The sequence below is a fragment of the Varanus komodoensis genome, unplaced genomic scaffold (assembly GCF_004798865.1).
Source record: "Varanus komodoensis strain SLA01 unplaced genomic scaffold, ASM479886v1 scaffold1, whole genome shotgun sequence".
Classification (NCBI taxonomy): Eukaryota; Metazoa; Chordata; class Lepidosauria; order Squamata; family Varanidae; genus Varanus; species Varanus komodoensis.
This window is the reverse complement of record NW_025335268.1, coordinates 21649181-21676437: the sequence shown is the minus strand read 5'-3', so window position 1 is coordinate 21676437 and position 27257 is coordinate 21649181. Positions and strand designations below refer to the sequence as shown.

Genomic DNA, 27257 nt, shown 5'->3' with positions numbered 1-27257 from the left:
TCTTAAAAGCTGCTGCTCGCTTTTGAGCAAACGTCTGTTGCAGGCAGAGCAGCAGTGCCAATGCACGTCAGAGCGCGCCTTGCCTTGTCCCTCGAGTGCAGCCATCACAGGCAATGCATTTTAGAGACAGTACAACACAGCTACGTTTAAGCAGTTTGCTGTTTCGTGGGAGGTCTCCTCCTCTCTTTTGAACGGATCTTAACAAAACACCGAAGGAAGTTTCCCTAGAGAACAAGCAACTTAAAACCGGGCTGCGTGAATTCGGAGAGTTTGGCGGTGTGACGGGGAAGAAGGAAGCGCTGGCCAGGCCCCAGCGAGCGCCTCGTGTCTCCATGACGACCGCTGAGCAGGCGGCATGGCGACTTCTGAGGACAAGGAAGGAGCTGCGGCGGGTAAGAGCAAGCCTCCGGCAGGCTTCCCAGCAGATCGACGAGCGTTTCCGCCCCGGGCTGCTCCTGCAGTGAAAAGCCTTCCAGGAGTCCCGTGGAAGTATAGGGGCGGTGTGTGAGCTAGACCCCAGTCTGATCAGCAGCTGCTTTCCTCCTCATGCGTAGGCACCCCGCAGTCCTTGCTGCGGCGTGTTCCCTCAACATTTGACTTCCGACCTCTGCGGTGGTACCTGCCTCGGCACCTCCTGCCCAGACCTCCCGCCTCTCTTTACTAATATGAATCCACAGGGCAAAGTATGGACGCACTTCAAGCAGCGTCTCGATCCCCTGCGTGGTTCGAGGCACGTACGATCGGTGTGTTTGAAACATGGTTCCCTGCAGCCCCTGTTTGAACGAGTATCTCGTGATTCAAGATACCGTCGCTTATAAATGATTATAGATCATCCCGGCAATAGGTAGAAGGCTTTTAGTCTGCGTTCGCTGGTGACATTTAAACCAGTGTTAAAATTCCTTGAGTTCAATACCGCAATTGTAGTGAAAGGCATACTACAGGCATTCTTTATGGCTCCTAAGCACCTTTTTTAGGCAGGTATTGTTTGCTTTTGCTCTGGAACTAGCAGTGTTTCCTTCCAGATAGCTCCAAATCAAACACTTACATGTATCAGTCAAACCCAGAATCAAACACTTTCGCATACTATATCAATACCTATAAATAGCTTCTCTAGGATTATTACTTACTCAGTACACTAAGGGGAAGTTTGCACTAATGAACCTACAATAAGGCTGCGGAACATTCAGGGCACATGCTCTTGGCATCTTGAATATGTGACCCTCGCCCACAGATTGTCTGTTGTCAGAATTGGGTGAACACAAATTAAGCAACCCTTGTATAATCTATTATCTTTTCTACAGTTATGCAATGCTTGCTTCTTTCTTGTATAACCAAGGCTTACCCTGTTCATGCAATATGATAACTGAGTGGCCCCTTATACACCACATGTTGTGCAGCCTCACTGTGGGTAAAATAGATTGATTCTGGGTTTGAAGTACATGTGCAACCTCCTGTATGTGCAGAAATCTCCTGCCTATGCATTTTTGTGTGTCTGCTCCCTTAAAGCTTAAGCATTCAGAGATTTTCTGCTTACTACCGTTTCCTCAGCTGACTCTTGACAACCTCAAAGCACTTCTGCTAATATTGCACTTTATGGTGAATTTGAGGTAAGCAGTTTTTTGTACAATCAAGAATCTCTACAGTAATTAAGAGCCACCAGAAGAGGAATCTACAATTCAGTAATTCACAGAGTAACCCTGCTGTGGATATTGGCTTCATATTTGATGACAAGAATGATACTTTGTCAGTATTGGGTAACACCTACCCCTGGTTATTGCTGGGAGAACTTAATTTTAAAATTGGGGGTGATGAAAAGTATGTTTGGTTCTTCAAAATTACAAATGTTACTTTATTTGATATTGTAAATGATATAAGAACCTAAAGAATTGGAAAAACAAACTGCTATCCCTTTTTCAAAGCTGGCAAATCTGACATTCTTGTGGTGGTCAAAACATTTTGTATATTAACATGGATTCTGTATTGTAATCGAGGTCTGCCTGACATTGGAGGCTGTTCTTTTGTGACAAATGGAGCATTTAAGGACAGCTAACCACTGCCTCAGGTGGTGAGCTGTCAGTACAGCTTCTTAGTGAAGAACTTCCTTAACTGATTCCTTATAGGCTAGTCAAGCCTTCCTGGGCATGAAGGAATGCTTCCTGTCACTGAAATGTTGCTTGAGCAGCAAAATCTACTAGATCTTATGTTTTTGATCCTGCCTTCTTGGGTTGCTCTGTGATGCTGACGGCTCTTTGGTCTTGACCAGGTTCCCAGCCTTACCCCCTCCAGACTGCAGTTTATAATCCAGGCCTTATGATGCCTTGGGAATGCCAATAAGGTGCATTCCCCCCAACCCTGATGCCATCTTTCCCTCCTACTCCTGCTGCAAGGTAGAATACTATATAGTATAACTACCTCTTTTTGCATTTCAGATAGTTGGGTAGGTTGGGAAAGTTTTGGGCTTCTGTAGGTCATCATTGCTTGTTTAGAATGTAAGCACACAGTGATGGACTGCAAGACAGAAAAGAATGCCAGGAACACAAATAGCTTGGTTTTTTCATTACGTGAATTACAAGTGAGTGAGATGTACTGTAACAAAAAAGAGGTAGTGAGTACTATCCAATTTATATGTTTTCCACTTTCTCTTAATCATGTTAATTTCTACCTCTCCTTTCCTGTTTTTAAAACCATGATGCTATCTACCAACATACCTATTGCTTCTTTATAGAATAAAAAAGAGCTAGAGATGGATATATGCATGTGTACACAGATACATGCCCTGATAAGAGGATGAGGACAAGGAACTAATAAAATGAATACAGAAGAAAAAGACTGAAATTAATTTAAGATAGCAGATTCATGTGAAGCCTGAGTGTATGAAATATGAAATAACAGATGATCCTTTCCAAAATCATGAAGAATTATTATTGTTATACTTCCCAAAAATATGGTTGCTACAGAACTGGTAGAATATTAGACTAAATCACAGTCCATCTGTGGATCCCACCAGATAGTGAGAATGCTGGGCACTTGAATGCTTTCATATGCAAATAAAATCCATATATAATTTCACACCTTCTTGCCTGGAGTATTAATATCATTGCTTAACCCCTTTTCTTGACTTCACTTGTAACCTGTAATTGTTAGTATGGATGAACTTTCTGGTATAAGGAAAACTGAATGTGAGAGCTCCAAAACTTGACAATTTTATCCAACTCTGTGCACATATAGAACCCTAAACATAAGTTTTCAGGACCAAAACTGAAACTAGACCTTTAGAAATGTAATTCAGTTTATGTTTAGATAGAAAATTAAGATAACTTGAATATATGGCAATCAATGGTCATATCTACCTATAATTTATTCTGTTGAATCTAGGATTTTACTCACTAAAAAATTCAGCTTGTTTGAATAACACAACCTTGTTCTCCCTATGGGGTTTGCTACCATAAGATCAAAAAGTACCTCATAGTTCCCAAAGTAATTTAATAAATTATAAATAGTACTGGAAGAAGATGAAAAATGTGCTTTCCTTTGAAATGTATCTGGCAATTGACTGAAAGGTAATAGCATCACCTAAGTGTACCAGACCAAGCATGCCTTACCAAAAAAAACAGCAACAACACTGGATGGTTAATTTATATCTTAAATTCAGACAAATCTATACAGTATGTAGGCTTTTATACAAATACTGAGCCAGCATAACAGGGCAGCTTATTACATAGGTCTTAACAGGTTTTTGACCCAATCCGGTGGCTCCATCTGTGCACAGGATTGCTAACTTACAGAGTATGCATGTGTAAGAGACTCTTCATTCATTTCAATAAGGAGGATAGCTCTGTGTGCACATGCCCTTGCATGTATAAAGTTGTGCTTTCCACTGAAGTGAAAAGAACTGTTTCTTCAGAAGCATGCCAGACAACACTGTTTAATACTTTTTTCCAGGTGAGTTGCTAAGGCTTTTCTGTTTTAGGCAAGCATTAAGGTTTCTGGCTTGATTTTATGTTGGTGGTGACAGTCTGTTATAGCAATGTGTGAGCTATTGTACCTTCTTTACACTTTCCAGTGTTTAACTGAGGATCAAAGATGACCATGTGACCTTAATTTTGCTTAGCACCCAACACACAGTTTTTTTAAATCAGCTAGGGTGATAATTATCAGTGTCTTTGTGGGTGAGCATGTGGAATTTAAGCTTTTGTTCTTCTGTTGAGATCCCAAAAATTTTCCTTCTCTGAAGCTGGTATTTCCTCTCAGAAGCTTTTGGAGATACAGAGGAAAGGTTTTCCGCAGGAGCCTGGCAGGGAGGGAAAAGCCTGTTTCAGTCCCAGTAATTATTATTCCTCTGCACTCCATCTGAAGCTATTTGCATTTCCTAAAACTTGAATGTTAAATGTGAAGATACATTGTTTAGTTCTGAGGTGTGCATGTGTGTGTTTTCCATATCTTGATATTTTTTGGAAAGCCATTGTATGAGTAAGTAAATAATAAACAGTTTCATACATAGCTGCTTGCTTGTGGCAAGGACGAATTGCCTTCAGGAAAGCAGACAGGAAAGCCTCTGCAATTTATTTATATATTAGATTTTTTTTTTTTTTTAGCCTGCCCAACTGGTCACAAGGCTCCCTGGGTGGGTTACAAATTAGATGAAAATTGTGTTTGTTTTTTAAAACTATTGATATTTTACTTATATTAATACACATGATTAGAAGGGAAGAATAAAATAAACATGGATAGACTTAAATGTAACACTTGAGTTCAATAAAATTTTAATTTTCAGTATTTAATGTCAATTAGAAGGAGCCTAGGCGTGCATACTTAACTTTCTCTGGATTGACCCTCTTATTTAATGCTTATAATCCCCATCTGAATCATGTACCTCACACCTAATTAACAAAATTGGTCATGATAGAGTAGATGATAGTGATTTTCCTTGTTGGGTATTAAAAGTTCTTAGCTGAGAAGCATGAAATTATAAAAAGAAAGTCCACACTTTCCTAAAAATGATTTTGGCTTTCCAAGGACTTTCTCAGGTTCATAGGATAAAGTCCTGTGGTACTTGAGATTGATAAAGAGCCAGTAATTGGCACTTAATGAATACAGTTGTTCAACCTGCTGTGGACCTATCAATAGTATTATCTAGCTCATGAAAAAATAGGAAATGCTGTCACCTGTCTTTACTTGCACAACATGCAAGATTTGCATGTGTTTAAGATGCAATGATGAACTAAGAAACTTCTTTTTTGCCAGATGTGTGGTATACACAGTGCAGTGCATTTTTCAGTACTATACTAAATAAAGCTATTGTCCTCCCATCATGCCGGCCTATTTCCCTGGGGACATTCTGCCTGGTTGGGCCTGGAACTCTGGCCATTGGCTGGTTAGATGGGTGGTTTGTAGTTGTAGTCTACATGATGATAATGAATTGGTTTAATGAATTGGTTCCTTTGTATTGCTGCTTTCATGGACAGAGGTTCGTAACTAAGGCAGCAACTAAAACCAGCCAAAAAAAAAAAAAAGAAAGAAAGAAAGAAATGCAAGAAAGCAGAATGGCTGTCTGAAGAGGCTTTACAAATCACTGAGGAAAGAGGGGAAAAGAAAGGCAAGGGAGAAAGGGAAAGATATACCCAACTGAATGCAGATTTCCAGAGAATAGCTAGTTGAGATACGAAGGTCTTCTTAAATGAACAGTGCAAAGAAATAGAGGAAAACAATAGAATGGGAAACACTAGAGATCTCTTCAAGAAAACTGGAGTTTCATGCAAAGATGGGCATGATAAAGGACAAAAATGGCAGGGACCCAAGAGAGGCAGAAGAGATTAAGAAGAGATGGCAAGATTTCACCGAATAACCATATCTTAATGTCCCTGATAACCACGATGGGGTGGTCACTAACCTCGAGCCAGACATCCTGGACTGTGAAGTCAAATGGGCCTTAGGAAGTCTTAGCAACAACCAAGCTAGAGGATGAGATGGTATTCCAGCTGAGCTATTCAAAATCCTAAAAGACAATGCAGTTAAAGTGCTACACTCAATATGCCAGCAGATTTGGAAAACTCAGCAGTCGCCACAGGATTGGAAAAGGTCAGTTTACATTCCAGTCCCAAAGAATCCTCAAACTACTGTACAATTGCGCTCATTTCACATGCTAGCAAGGTTATGCTCAAAGTCCTACAAGCAAGCTGGGTTTTGAAGAGGCAGAGGAACTAGAGATCAAATTGCCAACATACGCTGGATCATGGAGAAAGCTAGGGAGTTCCAGAAAAACATCAACTTCTGCTTCATTAACTATGTTAAAGCCTTTGATTGTGTGGATTACAACAAATTGTGGCAAGTTCTTAAAGAGATGGGAGTACCAGACTACCTTACCTGTCTCCTGAGAAACCTGTATGTTTGTAAAGAAGCAACAGTTAGAACTGGACATGGAACTACTGATTGGTTCAAAACTGGGAAAGGAGTACGACAAGGCCATATATGGTCACCCTGCTTATTTAACTCATATGCAGAGTACATCATGCAAAATGCCAGGCTGGATGAATCACAAACTGGAATTAAGATTGCCAGGAGAAATAACAGCCTCAGATATGCAAACGATACCACTCTAATGGCAGAAAGTGAACTAAAGCACCTCCTGATGAGGGTGAAAGAGGACAGCACAAAAGTTGGCTTGAAACTGAACATTAAAAAAACTAAGATCATAGCATCTGGTCCTATCACGACCTGGCAAATAGAAGGGGAAGCAATGGAAATAGTGACAGATTTTATCACTGCAGACGGTGACTGTAGCCATGAAATTAAAAGATACTTGCTACTTAGGAGGAAAACTATGGCAAATCTAGACAGTATACTAAAAAGCAGAGACATCATCTTGCCAACAAAGGTTCATATAGTCAAAATTATGATTTTCCCAGTTGTAATGTATGACTGTGAGAGTTGGCTCATAAGTAAAGCTGAGTACCAAAGGAGTCAAACTTTTGAATTATGGTGTTGGAGAAGACTCCTGAGAGTCCATTGGACTGCAGAGATCAAATCAGTCAGTCCTAAAGGAAATCAACCCTAACTGTTCTTTAGAAGGACAGATACTGAAACTGGAGCTCAAATACTTTTGCCACATAATGAGAGGGAAGGACTCATTGGGAAAGACCCTGATGCTGGGAAAGACTGATGTCAAGACTGACGGTTAGATAGTGTCACTGATGTAATGAACATGAATTTGGGTGGACTCTGGGAAACAGTGGAGGGCAGGAGGGCTTGGCACTCTATCGTTCATGGGGTCACAAACAGTCAGGCCACCATGTCTTTCACTTCCTTTTACTATGTTGCTTTCTACCTTTTTTCTTGGATTCCTTTTTCATGTTGGCACCACCTTTGTAGCCAGGGATTCACCTGGAGTAGTTTTCTTCCCTTTGTATTCCTCTTCTAAGTATTTAGAAGGATAGATGGTAAAACTCTCTATAGTTTCCTTCACAAAGCTTCAAAGTCTGGTGTGATTTCTTCATTTGTTCTGATATGGAGGAGAAGGAAAGGATACATGTTGATTTCAGGCAAGAAAACAAATACTGCACAGACTTTGTTGGATAATTTTTTCCATCCATGGTCTGTACTCCATTTTTGACTCTACTTTATTGATTGTACTGGAATGGCCTGTGCTTTGTCTTCCCTCCCCAGAAGGTTAAAAACAGAGCCCTACTAGTATATAAGTGTATGTTACAAGAAGAAAAGAAAAGTTAGGGACCTCTGGTGCCAAAACTTCACTGCCAAACTCCTGTTCTCTTGTTTGTTCACTGTGATTGCTTACTCTCAGGTCTACTAGCTTGGCCTAGTGGGACAGCTTCTTCTGCTTTGCTCAGATAGGAGTCAAGAAACAGAATTAGGAGACTAAACAGAAGTTCAGGCATTATTAGGAACCTTGTAGCAAACACAATTTTGTTTAGAAATAGAATTTGGAGGCAGAATCTTAAAGATATTTTCTCCTTACAATTCTCAAATGGTTGTGCTCAGCTCAGGACCTTTTAGTAGCTTTGCATTTTTACAATGCATCTCTCTTGGACTCAAAGACAGGAGATCAAACAGAGTGCAATGTGCCTGCTGCATAGCAATGCAGGTCAAATTGAATCCCTTCAGTATGGGGAACCAGTATCTGGACTCTATGGCACTTTACCGGGGGTTAAACTCTCTCTTTTTCAATATACAAGGCAAATGGATCTATCTAGACATACCAACAAGAAGATTCAACAGGAAAGCAGGGAACTCTGAAACATGGGATTGGTGATTGAGTAGAGTGAAAAAAAGTCATACTAGGAAATGGTCACCAGAAGCTGTAATGGAAGTCATTTGGACTCTGAGCTGCACCCAACAAGCATGAGGGATACCAAGGCAGAAAGAAGGAACAGATACTGTTGGATCTCCAAGACACTTACAGTGTAGACCCAGAATGAATCAAAACAAAGGCAATAAACAGTTGGCACAATAAAAAGAGAGCTGAAGGACATTCCTTGCCTCTTGATTGACATTTTTTAATTATGCAAGAGAGTCACAATATAGTAGAAGGTAATAAGTTCTGGATGTTAAAAATGAAAGGTATTGTTAAAATAATCCAGATGGCATCTGAACCTCTTGAGCAGTCTAGGGAGTGAGAATGCTTCAGGATGCTCTAAATTTCCTACAAAGTTTCTGGACTGGGTTGGTAGTGTGGCAGTAAGGGAGGCATTTGTATGTTTCCATAGTTTCCGGGGCCAGTCCTCTTCCATCTAATTAATAAAGGAAGCATGTACACAATGTAGCGTCTGCTCCTGTGCAGCCATCTAGAGCCTTAACAACATTCCTGGCATCCTTCCATGCTCTTTCCAGAACCAGAATTTATTCTTGCAGAAGGCATCAAGCTAATACTGATGAATATATAGTAAACTCATCCAGAATACCAGCATGTATGAGCTCTTTGTAATAGATACTTTGTCAAATATCTTGCTAAAATCAAGGTAATATAATTATCCACATTATGTCCATGATAATAGCCATGTAGTTTCTTTGGTCTGCTCAACTAACTATATCAAAAAAGAAGATGGGGTTGGTCTGGCATGACTTATTTTTGATAAAGCCATGCTAGTTCCTAGTAATCAGTACATTTTCTTCTCTGTGCTCATGGATCAACTGCTTAATGCTCTGAACAATAATAGTCAGTGTAATGACTAATAATTAATCTTTAGGGTATTCTCATGCTTAGATCCCAAGAGCTTTCAAGCTTAGAGAATCTCTTGGGTCCCATTATCTTAAAATATTTATTTTGTCTTTGTAATTTTGATGATGGTTTTGTGAGGCAAAACATTTTTTCTAAACTCTAAAACAATGTTATTGAACTAATTGAAACTACTGAGAAGTCTAATTGCAGATTCTTATTGTGAGTATGAATGTATGTGTAGAGTTGCACCAGCATAACTGGGGACCATTCTCTTAGCTGTAATGTTTATTCTTACAAACTTTATTATAATGGTAATAATAATTACTTTCAACCATGCAACATGATATTTCAGTTAATGCCCAAAAGCCTAGATAGCTTTTTAAGTGGCATGTAAAAGGGCTTACCAGTAATTGCCATCCTTATCTGTCTACACAGTGGCTTTGGTGTAGATGGGGGTCCCCAACAGAAGTAAGCATATTCAGAAGTAAGTTCCATTCAGGTCATTGGAGTTTATTTACACAGCGGACAGGTACATGCAACATGTAAGTCAGCTGCAGTCTAGTCTAGAAGTCACACTCTTTGTGATAAGCCTGGCAGACAACTGGACTCATCATCCATAGGATGCACCATGCTCCCCTCCTCCTCCCTTGGTCCTCCTGCAGGTATCCCATGAAACATCACAGGAACACCAGGGCTCCCCTCCTCACTGCCACTTGTCAGCAGGGGGACAGAGAGCAGGGATTTCTAATAGTCCTTACCCAATTAATCAGTGTTGGCACTGCTGCTGATCTTAACAGATGTAGCCTAATCAAGCTTGCTGGGATTGTCAGCAGTGTTGTCTTGGCTTGCTTCTCCTGTACAGCATGCCGCCTCCTGGCACTGAATAGGGGAGGGGAAAACCACACTCTACTTGGCTTCCTCTAGAGTGCATCTTTCCTCTGGAAGGCACCACCACCCCAGCTCCAGCGCTTGCCCTTCTCCCATGTGACATTGCTCAGTCAAACAGCAATGGTGCTAGACAGGAGTAACCAAGAATAGAGCAGGAGCAGCTCAACCGATTCATGACAATCTTTGCCTTGTGGCCATCAGCCAAAGGCTGCTCTCTATTCATAAAGAAGATCATGGCTTCCCATGCTCTACAATGCTGTTGCCTTGAATGTGGCAGAGCCATCTCCAAATGTCAGTTGAGTACTTTGGGGTCAGCTGTCAGAGTTGCTTCCCTGGCAGCTGCTTGGCTAGCATAGCAAGGATTTCTTGCAGCTCTTTAACAGTTTGGTTTACTCATAGCTTCAATGGGTTATCTGGGTTTGAGCAACGCAGCACACTCTCTGGTGACTGCTAAACCCTATAACAAGCCATGGCTTGTTGGGATGGTTTATAAGTCCAGACCCTGGGTTCTAAGCCACCCCAAATAAACTGGCAGCTTCATACAGCAAGCCCTCCCCATGGTTTATAAGCAGCAGCAGGGGGAGGGGGGGAGGTTGTTGTGCCCTGTTTTACCAGTTAGTAAGTATGCTCAGGACACCAGCCTTAGGCAAGGGCAAATTCAATACATATCTGCTCTTTATGCATGCAAGTATTCATATGCTAAAGCTAGACCTCTCCCCATCAACTGGTTCCTTCCCCTTATGTTTTCGGGCTATCATCCTGATCCAAGCCTTCTTTTTCCATTTTTTCTTAAAATGACAGCTTCTTTGGTTTTGTGAAATAGGCGGGATTTTAAATTGCTGTAATGCAGCTGCATACTGAAGCAACAAGTGCCAAAATGTACTTTTCTGAACTAAGTATAGACTCTAGCAAAATACCCCATGAAACCCTTTTTAATAGCACTAACTGGTATATCTGCACACATTATATCTACCATGTACAGATGAGAACAATTAGAAAAGCTGATCTCAGAATTCTATTTCCCTTACATACAAACAGACAACAGCAAGATGCTTATTCAAATTAGAAAGAATAGTCTAAAGTTGCTGAAAGATCTGGTGGCACTGCTAACACCTGACATAGGTAGCAACTTCCATAACATATTCAGTTTGCTTGGATTTGACTTTAAATAATTACATGTTTGAAACTAGTGGCAAAGCCGTCATTTACCCATGAAATGAAAAGCGTTGGGACTAAAATAAAAGAAAAGGTCAGGATTGCATCCAGAAGGATTAGATAATTCAATCATTTGCTTACCATCAAGTTCAATGTTTACTAAAATTATGGCTTGTGGTAGGATTTGAGGCCATTTTTGTTGAATTTTTTTGGTGGGGGGACTTGCCAGGGATACTAGATATGATGTTTATTTGATTGAATCCAGACATAATTAAACAGAACAGACCAACTAAAGTAAATGGGAAGTTAGACTTTAACTTGACTCATGGATTCCTGGAAGTTTACTGTTAAGTACATCTATGTCTGAATCCTATCCATTGCAAGTAGCTGGTAGAGGAGCCCCCTGCTTGGATTGGAGTGATGACAGAGGCAGGGGGTTAATGCTCCTGTCTTCTGCAACCATGGTCCCCAACGACAGCTACTTGATTTTTATAAATTATGTATGCTGGGGCTAAAATCAAATATAGTTCAACTATGAGAAGGCAGATTGGGGGATGGTACAGCACCCCAAGCCACACATCACTGGAATTTCCCAGAAAATATTAAAAATACAAATTCAATATTAGCTTGGGAGTGGAAGAAGAGTAAGAAGCCTCCATTACATCAAACTCATTCCTTGTTTTGGAGAATGTAGACGCTTTCTTGCTATTTTGTGGCATTTTGTTTGGTCCTTAGAAAGACATATTGTCTGATTCTGAGAAAAACTAGGGAGATTAAATCATGACTGATTTCTAAATTTTATTTTTATGTTTTCTTTTACAGAGACTGTAATAGCAGAAACTCAGAAGAAAATCATAGATGCTTTTGAGGTGTTTGACCATGAATGTAATAAAACTGTGGACGTCAGGTTTGGCAGATCCATCTTTCAGAAATATCTGAGTTTTGTGTCAGTCACAATATTATGAATCTAATAGTGCTAGGAAGAAACTGCTATTTAATGTATATTGATAAAAAACCTGAATCATTATTGGAAAGAGATATGACAATTACTTGCAAAACAGCAAGAAAGTGCTAGGTAGTCTTTGCCATATGCATGTGCTTCTCAAGTTTGCCTCAGACACATTTGTATCGGAGTATTTGATGTTGGAAGCACCCACCCTCAGGAAAGCTTTATTAATTGACATTAAATTCCTGCCACCACAGAATTTTGAGATTCAGCTATCTTAAAACTCTTATCTTTACACAGGCTTTTACTGAAATGACCTGGCCAACCATGGTTTAATGGCACACTGTTTATGGTTCTGCCAGTTACTGTATTTTTTGTGTATTATTATTATTATTATTATTATTATTAGAACATTTCTATGCCGCCCCTTGCCGAAGCCTTGGGGCGGCTTACAAACACAATAAAATACAATAAAATACAAAAATAACAACATAAAATTAAAATTAACAATATAAAATAAATAAAAATATAAAATATAAAAGAAGTCACCCTGGCCAGATAAATAAGCAAATATTGTTAACAATTAAAGTGACCTTTAAATAAAAAGGTCTTCACCTGGCCCCAAAAAACAAGTAACGACGGCGCCAGGCGGACCTCTCTGGGGAACGCATTCCATAGATTGGGCGCCACTGCAGAGAAAGCCCTCCTCCAAGTACCTACCCTCCTAATTTCTTTCATGAAGGGTTCCCGGAGAAGGGCCTCTCCTGCAGATCTCAAGCGTGGTCGGGCATATATGGATGTAAGCGCTCCTTCAGGTAACCAGGACCCAAGCCGTTTAGGGCTTTATAGGTCATAACTAACACCTTGAATTGGGCCCGGACTTCAATGGGAAGCCAGTGAAGCTGACGGAGGACTGGAGTCATGTGAACATAACGCCCCATCCCCGTCAGCAACCTGGCAGCTCTATTTTGAACCAATTGAAGTATCCGGACCGTCTTCAAGGGAAGCCCCACGTAGAGCGCGTTACAGAAGTCAAGGAGGGAAGTCACCAGCGCGTGTGTCACCGTTGCCAGGCAGTCGTACTCCAGGTAGGGGCGCAGCTGATTAATCAGCCGAAGCTGAAGGAAAGCGCTCCTCGCCACCACTGTCACCTGAGCTTCCAATGAAAGCTCCAGGTCGAGGAGCACTCCTAAGCTGCAGACCTTGTCCCTAAGAGGGAGTGCAACCCCATTCAGGACAGGTCAAATCCACCCTCTCCGAAGCCCGATCCGCCAACCAACAGGACCTCCGTCTTGTCTGGATTGAGCTTCAGTTTATTGGCCCTCATCCAGCCCATTACCTTGGCCAAGCACCGGTTCAGCACAGCCACTGCCTCACCTGGATTGGTGGAAAACGAGAGGTAGAGCTAGGTATCATCAGCGTACTGATGATTCCGTACTTTTTCTTTAAAACATTTAGCTAAAAATGGAGGTGCATCTTATACACAGGGGGCACGCTCGGGGGCAGGGGGGGCGGCATGCGCAGCAGCAGCTTTCTCGCGGCAAATCATTAGGAAAAGTGGGGGTGTCCTATACATGGACTAGAAGTCCCTTTTTCCATTATAAATGGAAAAATACGTTAATTTTGTATTGTATTCTTTTATTATTATACTGTTGTTTTGATGCCATTGCAACTTAAATGCTTTGATACCTCTGCAAAAAGCAGAATGTAAATTTGAATAATAAATAGAAAAACATGTGATTATGATATTGAGAGCCAATGTGACCTAGTGACTAGAGTATTGGACTGGGGCTTGGAAAAGGGACTTCTAGTTTCATCTGGCCATGAAATTCATTGGGTTATTTTGGGTTATTCACGGACTCTCAGTCTAACCTACCTCAAGGACTATTGTGCGGATAAAATAGAGAAGAGGAGGCTCATGTATGTTGCCTTAGGTTCCTTGAGGAAAAAAATACAATGAGATATGAGATATAAATGTAATGATCAGTAAAATGCATATATATCAGTTATTAATCTGAAAATAAAGGGCAACAGTATGTGCCACACAGTACAGAAGAGGCTCAGGAACTAAGCTCTTCCCTTTTATACAAAAAACACCTCTTCCTTGTGCTTTAGTGCTTTGAATTGGTTTCATCCCTTGTTTTGAGGCAGTGGCAATAGTGGGAGGTATTGACACTGCACTGCCAGCTTTCTAGGGGTGTTTTAGTGCATTACAAACAGACTTTAGGGGCCACTTGAGTGGATGGGGGCAGAAACAAGGTTAAATGTATTAACAAAGATATTCTTTCTTGCAGAGAGATTGGCACAATCATTAGGTCACTAGGCTGCTGCCCAAGTGAGGGGGAATTGCATGATATGCTTGCAGAGGTAATGTACACATTTTATAAATTCTGTGTGATAATTTTATTCTGGAGCTCTGGCCTTTTTACCTAAATTAATTGAAGTTAAAAATATGAAATGGATGAATTTCATTCAGCAAATTAAGTATTTCGGTTTTCCTTGAGGCCACCTCTCATGTGGAATATTAAGCCCACTACCCCAATAACAGGTCAATAGGACACAATGTTGGCAATGTAACTTCCACTTTGTTGCATCTGCTACCACTCTGCTCAGGACAAGTGAGCTTCCCACAACACACAGTGGTACCTCAGGTGACAAATGCCTTGCTTCACAAACAAATCGGGTCACGAACAAAAATTTCTGAAAAATTTTGACTTGGGTCGCGAACACCGCTTTGGGTGGCGACCAAGATCGCAGCCATCTCCCCCCCCCCCCCCGCCCGCCGAGTGGGGAGATGCCACGATCGTAGTTTAGTTCGTACAGGGAAGGCGTGCGTGATCAGAGGCGCGCTGCTACAGGAAAGATGGGAGCAGCAAAGCAGAGCCACGGGGGAGATGGCCGAGATTCCACCTGTCTTTCCTGCACCAGCATGCCTCTGATCAGGCACCCTCTTCCCTGCAAGAAAGGAACTGCGATTGCATCCATCTCTCCCTCCCCCAGTGTGCCCGCGATCACGCCCGTCTCTCCCTCCCACCCCCCAGCGCACCGGGATGACGGGCGCATGCAGGGATGACAGGAGCGTGCAGGGATGACAGGCGCAATCTTGCTCGTGCTGCGGGGGCAGGGAGATGGCTGCACTTGTGCTTGGGGTGTGGGGGGGAGATGGCTGCGATCTTTGTTGTCACTTTGCTTCACATTTTTCTTATTTAAAAAATGGTTACAGAATGTATTAACCTTATTTACATTGAAGCTTCTGGGGAAATTTAACTTGGCTCATGACCAATTTGGGTCATGACCAGAGTCCTGGAATGGATTAAGTTCATGAGCCAAGGTACCACTGTACTTCTTATTTAATTCAGAATACAGGGACCCCCAGCTTAACTTCCATTTGCCTGATGAAGAGGTCTAAGCCCATCTTCTTTTCATTATCTTCTGTTAGCTTAAAGCCTGTTACATAATTCAATCAGTCAAGCAGCATGAACGGAACACTATCCCTTTTGTGGTTCATGAATCCAATCAACCCCAGAGTCAAATTTATCAAGTTTTATTAAAGGAGGACACATAGGAGGAAAATGCAAGAAAGCCAGCAGTTTTACAGAATAGGTTACTGATCTACATAAATCTATACTGAACTATCTGACATAGGAGGCACACTGTTGTAAAAAATAAGGGGCACTTTAATATTCTGTGTAACCTCTTGAGATGGCTAGCCTCAGCCATAGGCTACAGGGGCAAACATTCCATGTTTTATGTTATCTAAATGACAGCTGAGGGATAATCCACCGGTTGGGTGAGCTGTCTGGGGTTTGGTCTGAGATGCACATAGACAAGTCATGTGTGTGGAAAACAGCAATTAACATCAGAAATCCTTTCCACACAGGCTAAAATGGGAAGGCCATAGTTACTCTTTTCCTATTAGAAACCTTGTGGATGTAAAGAATTCCTGATCTGGATGACTTCATGAAACAGTGTCTAGATATTCTAGCCATATATATGGGAGACCTAAGGTGACAGGCCTTTTAGAGTCAGGTCTGTATAACACAATTTTTCAAAAGTGTTCTTAAGCTGACAGTTTTTATCTTGAAAGAAGGCAGTTGTGCAGGACTTGCATTCCTGATATCATGAAACTGTCCTCTTCATGGCTGCTTGCCTCCCAAAGGTACTGCAAAAAGCAGCTGATGGGAAATTACTGTGGAGTCCTGATCTAATCTTGTGTTGCAGAGAGCAATCAGGATTAAGGCTGTACCCTGTGGATATTTTTCCTTCAATCCCCCTTTTCCCTTGTTTTGTCTGTTTAAAAAGAAAGTGCGTGCATGTGTGCATGCACACACACATGTGTTGGGGCAAGTGTTACTGCTTTAACTGGTGATGAAAAATGTATGTAATATGTGGCAGGGAAAGTGTGTATTCCCATTGGAAGAGTGGAAAACATTGCACCTTGCCTCGAGCATACAACCTAAGGGAACTGTAAGGAAAAAATGTAGCCAAAATACAGATTGCTATGGATGGCTGGACAGTCATTTAACCAGGGTATTTGCTTTGCAGAGCCTTACTGACTATTTATAGGGCTGGTCCTACTATGAGCCACATGGCACAAGTGAAGGATTTGGAGGGGTGATGGATGGGTTCAGCAACCAAGCAGCTGCCACCAAGCAGCCCATCATGGAATGCCACTGCTGCTTTTTCTTCTATGACAAATGCTGTTCAGTTTGAAGCAGTATTTGCCACAGTGCAGCACTCCTGTATTGTGCTGGCAGCATCCTTCAGGGCTCCTTGGAGCTTCCTATGCTTTGCTCTAGGGAAGCAGTATTTGTTGCCAACCCAGCAAAGTGGTGACAAATCTAATTCTGAAACCACATCACCTGTAATGCCTGATGCAGAGTGGGGCATTGCAAGGTGAGATGACCCAGAAAACAGCCGCGCAATTGTTGAAAAGGAACTGCCTGGGGGCCTTACAGGGGACTTCAAGGGAAGGGCTAGTGTGCAACCCTGCATTAGCTGGTGCAGACTCTGAGTGAAGGAGCTCTCAATAGAGCAAGGTGACAAAAGGGCAAACGTGCAAGCACAAGGTTTCAGTGCTATGGAGTTCAGTGATCAAGGTCAAAAGCACAGTGGAGCACTATTGAGTCCAGTACATTGCATGGTCTAGAACCAGAGTCAAGCAGGAGTCCAAGAATGTGGAACGCGGAACATCAATTACAGGGCATAGTTCAAGGGACATGGTAGAGGATCCTGGCACTGTACTAAACATTTTTGTGTAAAAGAGAAGAGGCTAGGGTTAGGGATGAGCTCCAGTACATTAGTGTCCTCTGGCCAGAATCCTAGTTAAGAGGAGTCACTCTCTTACGGTGTTCACAAGCAGGTGTTTGCTTTTCAAGGAAGTCCTGCTGGCCACTTGAAATAATAAGATTCCTGTGCACTAGGAAGTTGCTGATCCTTTAGGCAGAGTTGCCTCTATCTGCAGCCATCTGCTATGAGGGCTCAGGTTGTTCCTGATCTAGTAACAGTGGTTGATCTTGCATGCTCTCAGTTCTTGGGAGTTCTAGCTCTTCCTCTGAGGAGGAGTCCTCTAGTGTGGCCAGGGCACTAAGCAGGCTAATTAAAATAAATGAATGCTCTTAACCCTTTTTACCTCACCTCCTTTTCTCTCCCCTTTCTTTGTTGTTTTGCCTCTGTTGAATTTTAGATGGTAAATTATTTGGCATAAGGAACTGTCCTATTGTGCTTTGTACCGTAACATACAATTATGTTGTATGTTAATTGGGAAGCACTATAATAATGATAATATTACAGTAAAAAAGAAAGTAGTCTTATTATCATGATCATTAAGACTACTATTTTCTTACTGTAATATTCAAATCATAATTTCAGTTACTTTCAAAAGATTGCAAGAGTTTGCCTGTTCTTTTTCAGAAAAATGTTTTGTATTCTTGTATTCATTTAGTATTCTAGTTTATTAAGTATTTTGTACTTATTTGGACCCAATTCTTATGCTTACTTATAACATGTTGTCTTAATTACAATTATTTAATTCATAATTTTCTTAGAAATTAAATCCCCTCAGGAAATACCAATGAAATTGATGGTGACATTGCGGCTCAATAATGTTACCATAGCAAAAGTGAATCTAGTAATAGGATCAGCAGTATAAGTTTAGTTCTTTGCACTTCCATAACAATTCATTGGCCAGTGTTGCCTTCTACACTGGGGCTAGATTGACCCTGCTTGCATTTTAAATATAGTGCTATAGGTAAATCTTTTGATAAAGAGTATGATAATGAATAATAAATAAATAATACATACAATTTTCATAGACTTTCTTTCAAGAGAAATAATTTCTCCAGTGGACACCATTACATATCATAACACTTGTAATAACTTACATTATAGGCAACAACAAAAACAACACAAAAGAAAGGCAAGTAAAATGAATTTTGAGGTGGGTAAATTAGTTTAAGAGGGCAATGAAAAGGAATGCAAATTCTGTTCAACTTATAAATGATTCTATTTTCAGTGATTTCTGGTTGGGTAGCTTTGCTGCAGCAAAAATAATAAACCATTTTGCAGCACCTTAAAGACTTAGTTTTGTGGCCTGTGTCTGTGGACTAGATTCCACCTTATCAGATGAATGAGGTGTCATCCTGAGCTGCATGTATATATATGCTGTAGTTTAGGATAATACTTTGTGAATTCCACTGTGTGAAAGTTTATGCCATTATACTGGTACATTTGCCTGTCTTTAAAGTGCCACAAGTTTCTCAGTTGTTTTGAGGATGAATGTTTTGCATAAATCTATAGCCACTAGAGGACAATGTTGAGTTACTGAAAAAAGCCATACTCTCTAGTTGTTTCATGTATAACTTGGGAGTTCTATACGAAGACATAAACTGGGCAAGAAAATAGTCAACATGGAAGTTTCTAAATGCACTTTGCTATACAGTCATTAGAATCTTTTATTAACCAGGCTCTCTGAATTTTAAGTTGTAAGTATGCAGGTAATGTTCTGCCATTCCTCCAGAATGTTTTCAAATGTTGAGATAATAACTTTCTGTATAGAATAGCCTATTTCTTATGAAGTCTTTATCCAAAGACATCTACCTGTACAAAATATTCAGAGGCTTTTTAAGGGAAGGTCATCATTAGAATACATTCTTTGCATGCGAAAGGTCCCCAAGTAAGCCTGGAAAGACTTCTTTTCAAAACTCTGGAGGCCTACTGCCAATAATTATAGACTCTGTAGGGCCAGATGAGCCAGTGGTCTAACTTGGTATAATGCAGCATCATGTGTTCTCAGGATAGCCTTGGAAAATCCCAAGCAACTTTTTAATGAGTATTTTTTCAAGTTCAAACATGATCTTGAGACTTCAGTGCAAGAGTAGTTTAAAGGAAAAGTGGCTTCTGCTTTTGCATATGGTGTCTTCCCCCTGGATTTTCCTTTAAACTTGAGATGCACTCTTCACTATAATTTCATTTGGCATGGTACAAGGGAGAGAGAGAGGGATGGAGTGGGAGCAGGATTTATTTGAATGGGCAGCAGGACGTGTTTCATGCATTTATTAAACAGTATACAGTGGAAATTAATTTTTTGTGCAGTTGGGAACATGAGCTTTCATCTTTTTATTGATGTCTTTTTGAAAAATTCTGAGGGATTCACACAATGGAGATAATGACCAGGGGACTGCACCTGATTTTTGTGCCATAGAAAATAATGTTTAGAATAAACCCTGGGTGGTAAATGACAGTGTGATGGCAGAGATAGCAAGAAAGACCTAGGTAATATGCAGTGTTGCAAACTCAGCAAACCATTGTCTACAATCCTAATAAAATTTTGCTGTGGGTCAGTAGTCCACTGAAAAAAGGTTCCTCCTTTAAACTGTCCTTTAACTCAGGAGTTTAAAAAGAACTATGTTGGGGGGTAGCTTATAAATAAGACTCTTGGAACAAATGTTGATACAAGCAAAGAGATGCATATACTTTGAATGTAAGAGCAAACTCAAAGAAAGAGAGAACAGGAACCATCTATGGTTGTGAGAGGTCCTTCTGCCATTAAGGCCTCTCAGTACATGTCCTTATAACCCACACAACCAAAATCAGGCATAGCAGGCCATGGTAAGTTGAAACGTGCTGCTCTTTCTGTTGGGGCATCCATTGAATCAGACTGTCATTGCTTTCCCTTCTTTCACTTGTGTATATGCAGGAGCAGATGCAGGGCCTGTGCACCAAGTGGGAACAGTCAGTGCTTTGTGTGAATCATAAGACATGTCTAGTCAATATTGCTGAACAGTGAGGCTAGCAGGGGGTGTGGACTGGTTTGGCATATCATCCTCTCTTTTTTGGTGTGCTTGCATGGTACAGATGAGCCATTTCTGGTTCTTGGATCTTGGCACCCAGGTAGAAGACAAGATGATTGTCTTTGATTTATTAATTCTTACAATGATTGACCTGTTCCAGCTCGAGTGATCTAGGTTTTTTCTTCCCCTTTTCCAGTGTGTCATCTTAATCACAGATTTATTTGTTTTTATTTTTAGGTAGAAGAAGAAGAACCAACTGGATTTATTCGTTTGGAAAAGTTTCTTCCTATGATGACTAGAGTATTAATGGAAAGAAGGTAAAAAAGGAATTACAGTTTCTATGATTGGAGTCATGCACATATGGCCCCTTTGATTCAGGATTATTCTATAGCTGAATACATAATACCAGTTTTAAAGAGTAGTGATAAAAATTAGGTTGCAATCCTGTACATGTCTAAACAAAGCGTGCAATCCTATACTTGCCTAAGTTCATTCCATTAGTAGATTTTGTTTTTAAAATATTTGGATGTATGTAGCCACTGAATTGGTGTTTTGTTGTTGTTAGTTGCAAAGTTGCATCCAACCCATCACTACCCCATGGACAACATAGCTTATTCTACCTAATTGACTTCATTTTGTTTAACGTTCAGAAGTCATGTCTTCAGTAAAATGCCAGCAGTTTTTTTTTTAAAAAGAGATCAATAATGATTTGAGTTTTGCTTCCCTCTCTCTCTCTCATTTATATATATGTCAAACTGTAGCATGAGTTTATGTACTTGGAATAGATAGGTAAGACATGATTTTGTGTGTGGGAAGGCATAGGATAGTTCAGATTCTGAGCTCCAAGGTCAGAGACAGTGCTCTGACCTTTGAGTTGGTAACACACCCTTCCTTACTTGTGTAGCTGGTACAGAAAGAAACACACTGACTGCTTCCCAATGTTGGGGAAGTAACCTCAGAGAGAGGAAGCTACAGACGGGCCAGGGTACAACGCCTCAGCTTGATGGCTGAAGATTGCTGTCTACCAATAATAGTCTTCTCTGCTCCTCTCTGCATTGAGGGTCTGTAAGCCTCTGAATTCAGAGCCTTATGGGTACCATTGTAGGATTGCACACTTATTGTATCTAATTAGCAGTGCAAATGTTAAGTAGTATGAAGCATATAAATTCTTATGGATTTTCATAAGGAATAGAAGTGAACTGAACTTCAATTGTACTGTAAACATATTTATATATTGGGCAATTTCCATTGCAACAGTACTGCTACCATTAATTACACTGTTGTAATGTAAAAGACCTCTAGCACAACACCAACAGTGCCTGCTGGAGTGATAGGTTTTTTGAGGATGGAAAACCTGATTTATGTAAGCAGTAGTGTTGCACTGGATAATTCCTGTACTTACTAATATTCCACTTTTCCACTGAAAAACATGCTCAAGATAGCAAACAGTAAAATATTGTTATAATATACATTGTAATGAAAGCACTGTTAAAAATACAGGGCAACCACTTTAGGTTATCACACTATTTGAAATATTGCAAATAATGTCTTCGTTTCTCTAGAAATATACTCTCAGATTACTGCAAAACTCTCAGTATCTAATTTCTAAGATAAGTATCTGGAGAAGTAATTCCTTGCCCTCTAGCCAGGAATACCATTAATCCCAGATGTGAGAAGTTGGTATGTGATATTTGGTGGTTAGAGGAAAGCAGTACGTATTTAGGAAAGTTGTCATTATTATTTTTCGTAGATTCAAAATAGGTTTCAAGTTAAAGCCTAGTTTGCTCTGAATCTGATTAAGCGCGGAGGTTTGCTAGTTCCCTTTTAATACTGTATATGTTAGTGAGGGAATATAAAAGTCATTTATGTCTAAATAAAAGGTTCACTGAGATGATTCCTTTCTTCCTAAATCTTTGTGATTATTCATCTTGCTTCTACTGAATGTCAGTTAATTTCTAAAACTTGCTTTAATGTGCAACATGCCATAAACATGCTGTTGAGGCCCTCAATCCATTGATTCTGCAAGATGTCATCATTCATTCTGAGGGTACCATGTCTGAGGCAGCTTAGGATTTCATGGTCTCCATGACAGCCATGGGACCCCCTCAGCATGTCAACAGCCCAGCACATATTCTCCAGAATAGAGCTTGAACTGCTCTATGGTATGCAGAATTCCTTTATCCGCAGAGGCAGATTTCAGGCCCCACGGTGGATGCCTGTAAGCTCAGATAATAACAAACACTATAGGTACTATATACTGTATGTATACATTGCTTTTTTCACAATTTCATGGATAGAAGATTTGTTCTTACCATACATCATAGCAACCTCAGCATATGATTTTTTTTTCTTTCTGTATTAAATCAAGAATTTTCACTTAAAGGAAGAACTTTATGGCTTCTCTTGCGGACCAAGGTCAGCTGCAGTTAAGTGGAAACATGGTAACTGCACCCACCGATACAGGGGTCCTGCTGTATCCTTCAGAGCTGAGAGTAATGAAGCAAAGTAGGAAACAGCTTGAATGCAGTTGGAGAAAAACTTGTAGTAAATGCAATCAGACACTGGTGTGTACTTATTGTCATGTACATCCACGGCAGGAAGATTAGCAAGGAAAGAAGACCTTGTTGCCCCTATCAAATCCTCTGTTTTCCACCGCTGAGCTTTTCAGGTTCATTCAGGACCTAAGGACACTGTAAACATGTCTAATGTCCATTGTAATACACTTGCAAGGCATTGATGAAAGAAAATTGTTTGCATCCACTGTGTAAGGTCTGAGATGTGGGCAACAGGAAGCTAATCAGAGGCATCAGGACTTGGAAAACACAGTCAATCAATTGCATGGGCAAAGTCCAGTCACCAGTCAAATCCAAGTCAGCATCCATAGCAAGCCAAGATCAAAAAATCAGGAGCAAACAAGATAGCAACCAAAGCATAGTGCAGATAACAAAAAGCATAGTCAAAACAAGCCAGAAGTCAGGAGCCAAGAAGATAGCATGAGGGTGGAGATACCTGTGGAACAGGTGCAGGAACACAAGTAGGGTCCAGGAGCAAGGTCCAAGGTCCAGAACAGGAGCCAGGCATCACAGAGAGCTTCAGCACCCTGGAGGCTAGTGTTGCTGAAGCAACTTCTGGAGGAAAGAGCCAATTCTTAAATAACTCTTCCTCCAAGACTCCCAGGCAGTGCTCATGAAGGCCCTGGCAGCTGCAGCAGAGTCTGGGACCAATGCTCCATCTTCCAGGGCTGTTATTCTGGCATTGGGCCAGCAGGAGGAGCACTAAAGCTGCCCATATCCTGACACAGCAGTACTTAGACTCCAATATTACAACAGGTGAAGCAGGTAAGGTATCCAGAGCACAGCCTTGACCATTTTTTGGGATGAGTTTCAGGTTCATACAACTTGAGGATGTTGACAAGCATGTAAACAAGTTCATGTGTTCACTCCTGTAGTGCATCCTTACCCCTATTGGCTTATAAAACTTGGCAGAGAGGGATCAGCTGGCTGGACTAGGGAGGTGATTAATGCCTGCTTGGGGTAATCCTGGGCTTTCTGAAAAAGGTGAAAGTGAGATCACTCTTGAAGAAACCCTTCCCAAATCCAGAATATCTTAATTCTAGGCCAGTGGTAAATGCTTGATTCCTGGTCAAGGTCCTTAAGTGGGTGGTTGCCAACCAGCTCCAGATCCTCTTGGATGAGACTGATTATCTGAAGCAATTTCATTGGGGTTCAGGTTTTGGCATGGAAAAAGCTTTGGTCACCCTGTATAATCTATGTCTGAAGGGAGATGGGAGATTGTGTGGAATTGATTCTTCTTAAACTCTCAGTAGCTTCTAATACCATCAAAATTCTGGGATATTTGAACTGGGAGGGTGGTGGTGCACTGCAGTGGTTTTACTCCTACTTGAAGGTAGTGCTTGGGCAATATTGCTCAGCCCTGTAGATTCTCCAATGTGGGGTTCCACAGCTGGAATTCTACAATGCATTGCCATAAGTATGATGACACTGGTAGAAGGGATTCCAGACACTGGCCTAACTAGAGACAGAGATAACCTGGCATCATTTGCCTATACTCTGGTAACTTCCATATTACGAGATTACTGGAATGTGTATTGTGTGGGCTTCCTTTAAAGACAGTTCAAAGCTGCAGCTCAAGCAAACTGTGATGGCCAGATTGATACCAGGGACAAGAAGATCGGGTATATAATCCCTATACTCTGCTTGTAGAAGCTACCTACATGTTTCCAAGCCAATTTCAGGTTGTTAGTTTTGACCTATAAAGCCTTAGACAGGTTAGGATTGTGATGCCTCTCCCAATACTAACCTATACATATGATACATTCATCATCTAAGGCCCTTCTCCCATTGCCTTCTCTGAGCAATGGGAGAAAACATCAACAAGGGAGAGGAGTTTCTCAGTTATACAACGAGCTCTCCAACACGGCCCACTGGGCACCAACATTGTCATCTTTTTGGCACCTGGTTAAGATCTTCTCTCAGGCATTTGGCAGCTTATGATGAAGGCTTTTTAAAATCAGGGTTAGGTTACTGGATCTTTCTTATTGTTTAAAAATTGACTGTGTGTGTGTATTGTCTGTTTATATGCTTATATGTAAATAGGTCTTTATACTATGCATAATGTATTTTTAGTGGTTTTTTACTTTTGTATGCTTCCAGGACTGCCTTGGCTATTACTATAGTCATACCAATATATGGACAGCTTAGGGTATTATTAAAAATACTGAATCAATCCATAAATCAATCATAAGCTAACCCAATGCAATTCTCATAGGACATGGCTTTAAAATGATGTTTGTGGCCTTGGTGTTATGCTGATTCAAATATACCAGCACAAATATTTATTAATCGTGGAGCAGGGGCAGGAATACCATGTTTCCAAAGTAGCAGAGTGATCTTTCAGATGCATGGTATATCACTATGTCAATTTTATTAATTAAATTATTTCAGGTACAGGCCAATTCCGGAAGATGTTCTTTTACGTGCATTTGAGGTAAGTATCAGTACAATTTTACTCATGAGGTAGGGAAATACTTCTCAAATACTGAGGATGTAGGGTAAAAATCTGTATATCTTCTAGTCTCTTTCTTTTTAGGTTTTAGATCAGAATAAATGTGGACATCTTACCAAGGATGAGTTGATCAAGTATATGACAGAAGAAGGTAAAATGTATTGCTTTTGAGAAAATAATGTAATTTTATAATGCCTTGAGTATCTCTGTGTGATAAAAGATTGCAGTAATAATTAGCAGTTGGAGCAAAATCCAATCACCTAAATACTATTAGCTCTTCCCCAGTACCAAATCAGGGACAGAAGCAGTGTATGATGAGAGGAGTAACTGCAGTCATGGAACTTGAGTGGGCCATGGTCCAGCAGCTTCCTTGTCTTTCTCAAACAGACCATCCAATAAAATTGGCTGCTGATCTGGAAGGTACAGTGTACCCATTTTGGCTCAGTTCCACATAACTTGCTAGCATGTCTTGTATATGGCTGAGGAACTAATTCAGGAGAGGGGATTTTGGCCATGCGGCAGAGGTTCCTTAACCTTGCATTATACTGCTATATGTGTTTGGAAAACATTTGACATGTACTTCTTGACTATGTAATCATTAAGTAGAACTTGTTGAAACATGACTATCAGTAATATAGTATGTATGTATGTATGTGTGTGTATACTGTATATAATACATATAAAATAATAATATATATAAAATACTATTTTTGATGTGAATTTTTAAAACCCTCAAATGTCAAACAGTAGAAAATTTCACAGGCATCTATAAATCTTATTTCTGCTTTAGGTGAGCCTTTCACACAGGAAGAAATGGAGGAAATGCTTTCTGCTGCTGTAGATCCAGAGACAAATACTGTTCGCTACAAAGACTACATTTCAATGATGGTTGTGGATGAAAACTAAACACCTTGTGTAACTCATGTGTCTGAACCTTCTGCCTGATACTTTTGAATTGATTTCATTGGAGTTGCTTTGTATTTGCCAAGGGATTTCAACAGAAGCTTATGTTGAAAAAGTGTATCTATGGGAATATTGTCCTTTTTACTTAGTATTTAGTAAATACAAAGAATCCAAAAGATAGTGTAAAACATCAGTGTGTGAATAAGAAACAGTTTGTAAAATTCAAGTGTTCCAAAGAAAACATTAATGCTGCAATCTGATAAATGCCTGCTCACAGGCAAGACCCAATGAGTATAACAGGGCTTACTTACAGGTAATTGGTTATAGGATCGTAGCCCAAAGGCTGCAAGTTTTCTTATTAAGGAGTAAGTACCATAGAACACAGTGAGCTTTACTGCCAAGCAAATGTGCATATCCTGCATCTGTGAAATAAAATAATGGTAGTTTTGAGGGGGGAAATCACTCCTATGTTTAGACATAGAAAATAAAAAAAGTAGTGTTTCCAAAATGCAAGGAAATAGGCAGGTAAATCATGTCACAACTAACATTTTGAAGGTAACATTATTAGAAATACAGCCAATAATTAGAATTGATCTTTATATTTGGTTAGCATAGATACCTATTTGTAAAATAAGATGACTTTGTTAAGGAGTTATTAAGGAAGTTGTGCAAAGTTCTGTTGAACAGTCAAACTCGACTGAGTTATTTATTAAGGCTGACATTTTTAAGGGAGCTGTTGTTGAAAGGATTTTCTGGAACTAAAAGGTTCACCGGTGAGGGCTTTTGCCTTGGGAACACTCTTTTCCCCTTATCCAAGAGAGGCATTTTGTTGACTTTCAGGTGGGCTGCTGCAATGCCTCTCTGTTTACTCAGGGTA

General features: G+C 40.4%; 1 protein-coding gene across 1 annotated transcript; it reads left to right on the top strand.

Annotated features, from left to right (window-relative positions):
* The first annotated feature begins 355 nt into the window (after window positions 1-355).
* EFCAB2 (EF-hand calcium binding domain 2) lies at window positions 356-26383 on the top strand. Its single transcript, XM_044451103.1, has 7 exons — window positions 356-392; window positions 12038-12122; window positions 14456-14528; window positions 20690-20769; window positions 25417-25459; window positions 25562-25628; window positions 26268-26383. Exons 1-7 carry the CDS (start codon window positions 356-358, stop codon window positions 26381-26383), a joined length of 501 nt encoding a protein of 166 aa, XP_044307038.1.
* The last annotated feature ends 874 nt before the right edge of the window (window positions 26384-27257 follow it).

Bases quoted from the DNA above. Each gene is read 5' to 3' on its own strand.
- EFCAB2 (XM_044451103.1), top strand. From the start codon at position 356: ATGGCGACTTCTGAGGACAAGGAAGGAGCTGCGGCGG. The intron at 12,123-14,455 runs GTTTGGCAGATC...TCTTTCTTGCAG, and splicing joins AATAAAACTGTGGACGTCAG to AGAGATTGGCACAATCATTA. The intron at 25,460-25,561 runs GTAAGTATCAGT...CTTTCTTTTTAG, and splicing joins TTCTTTTACGTGCATTTGAG to GTTTTAGATCAGAATAAATG.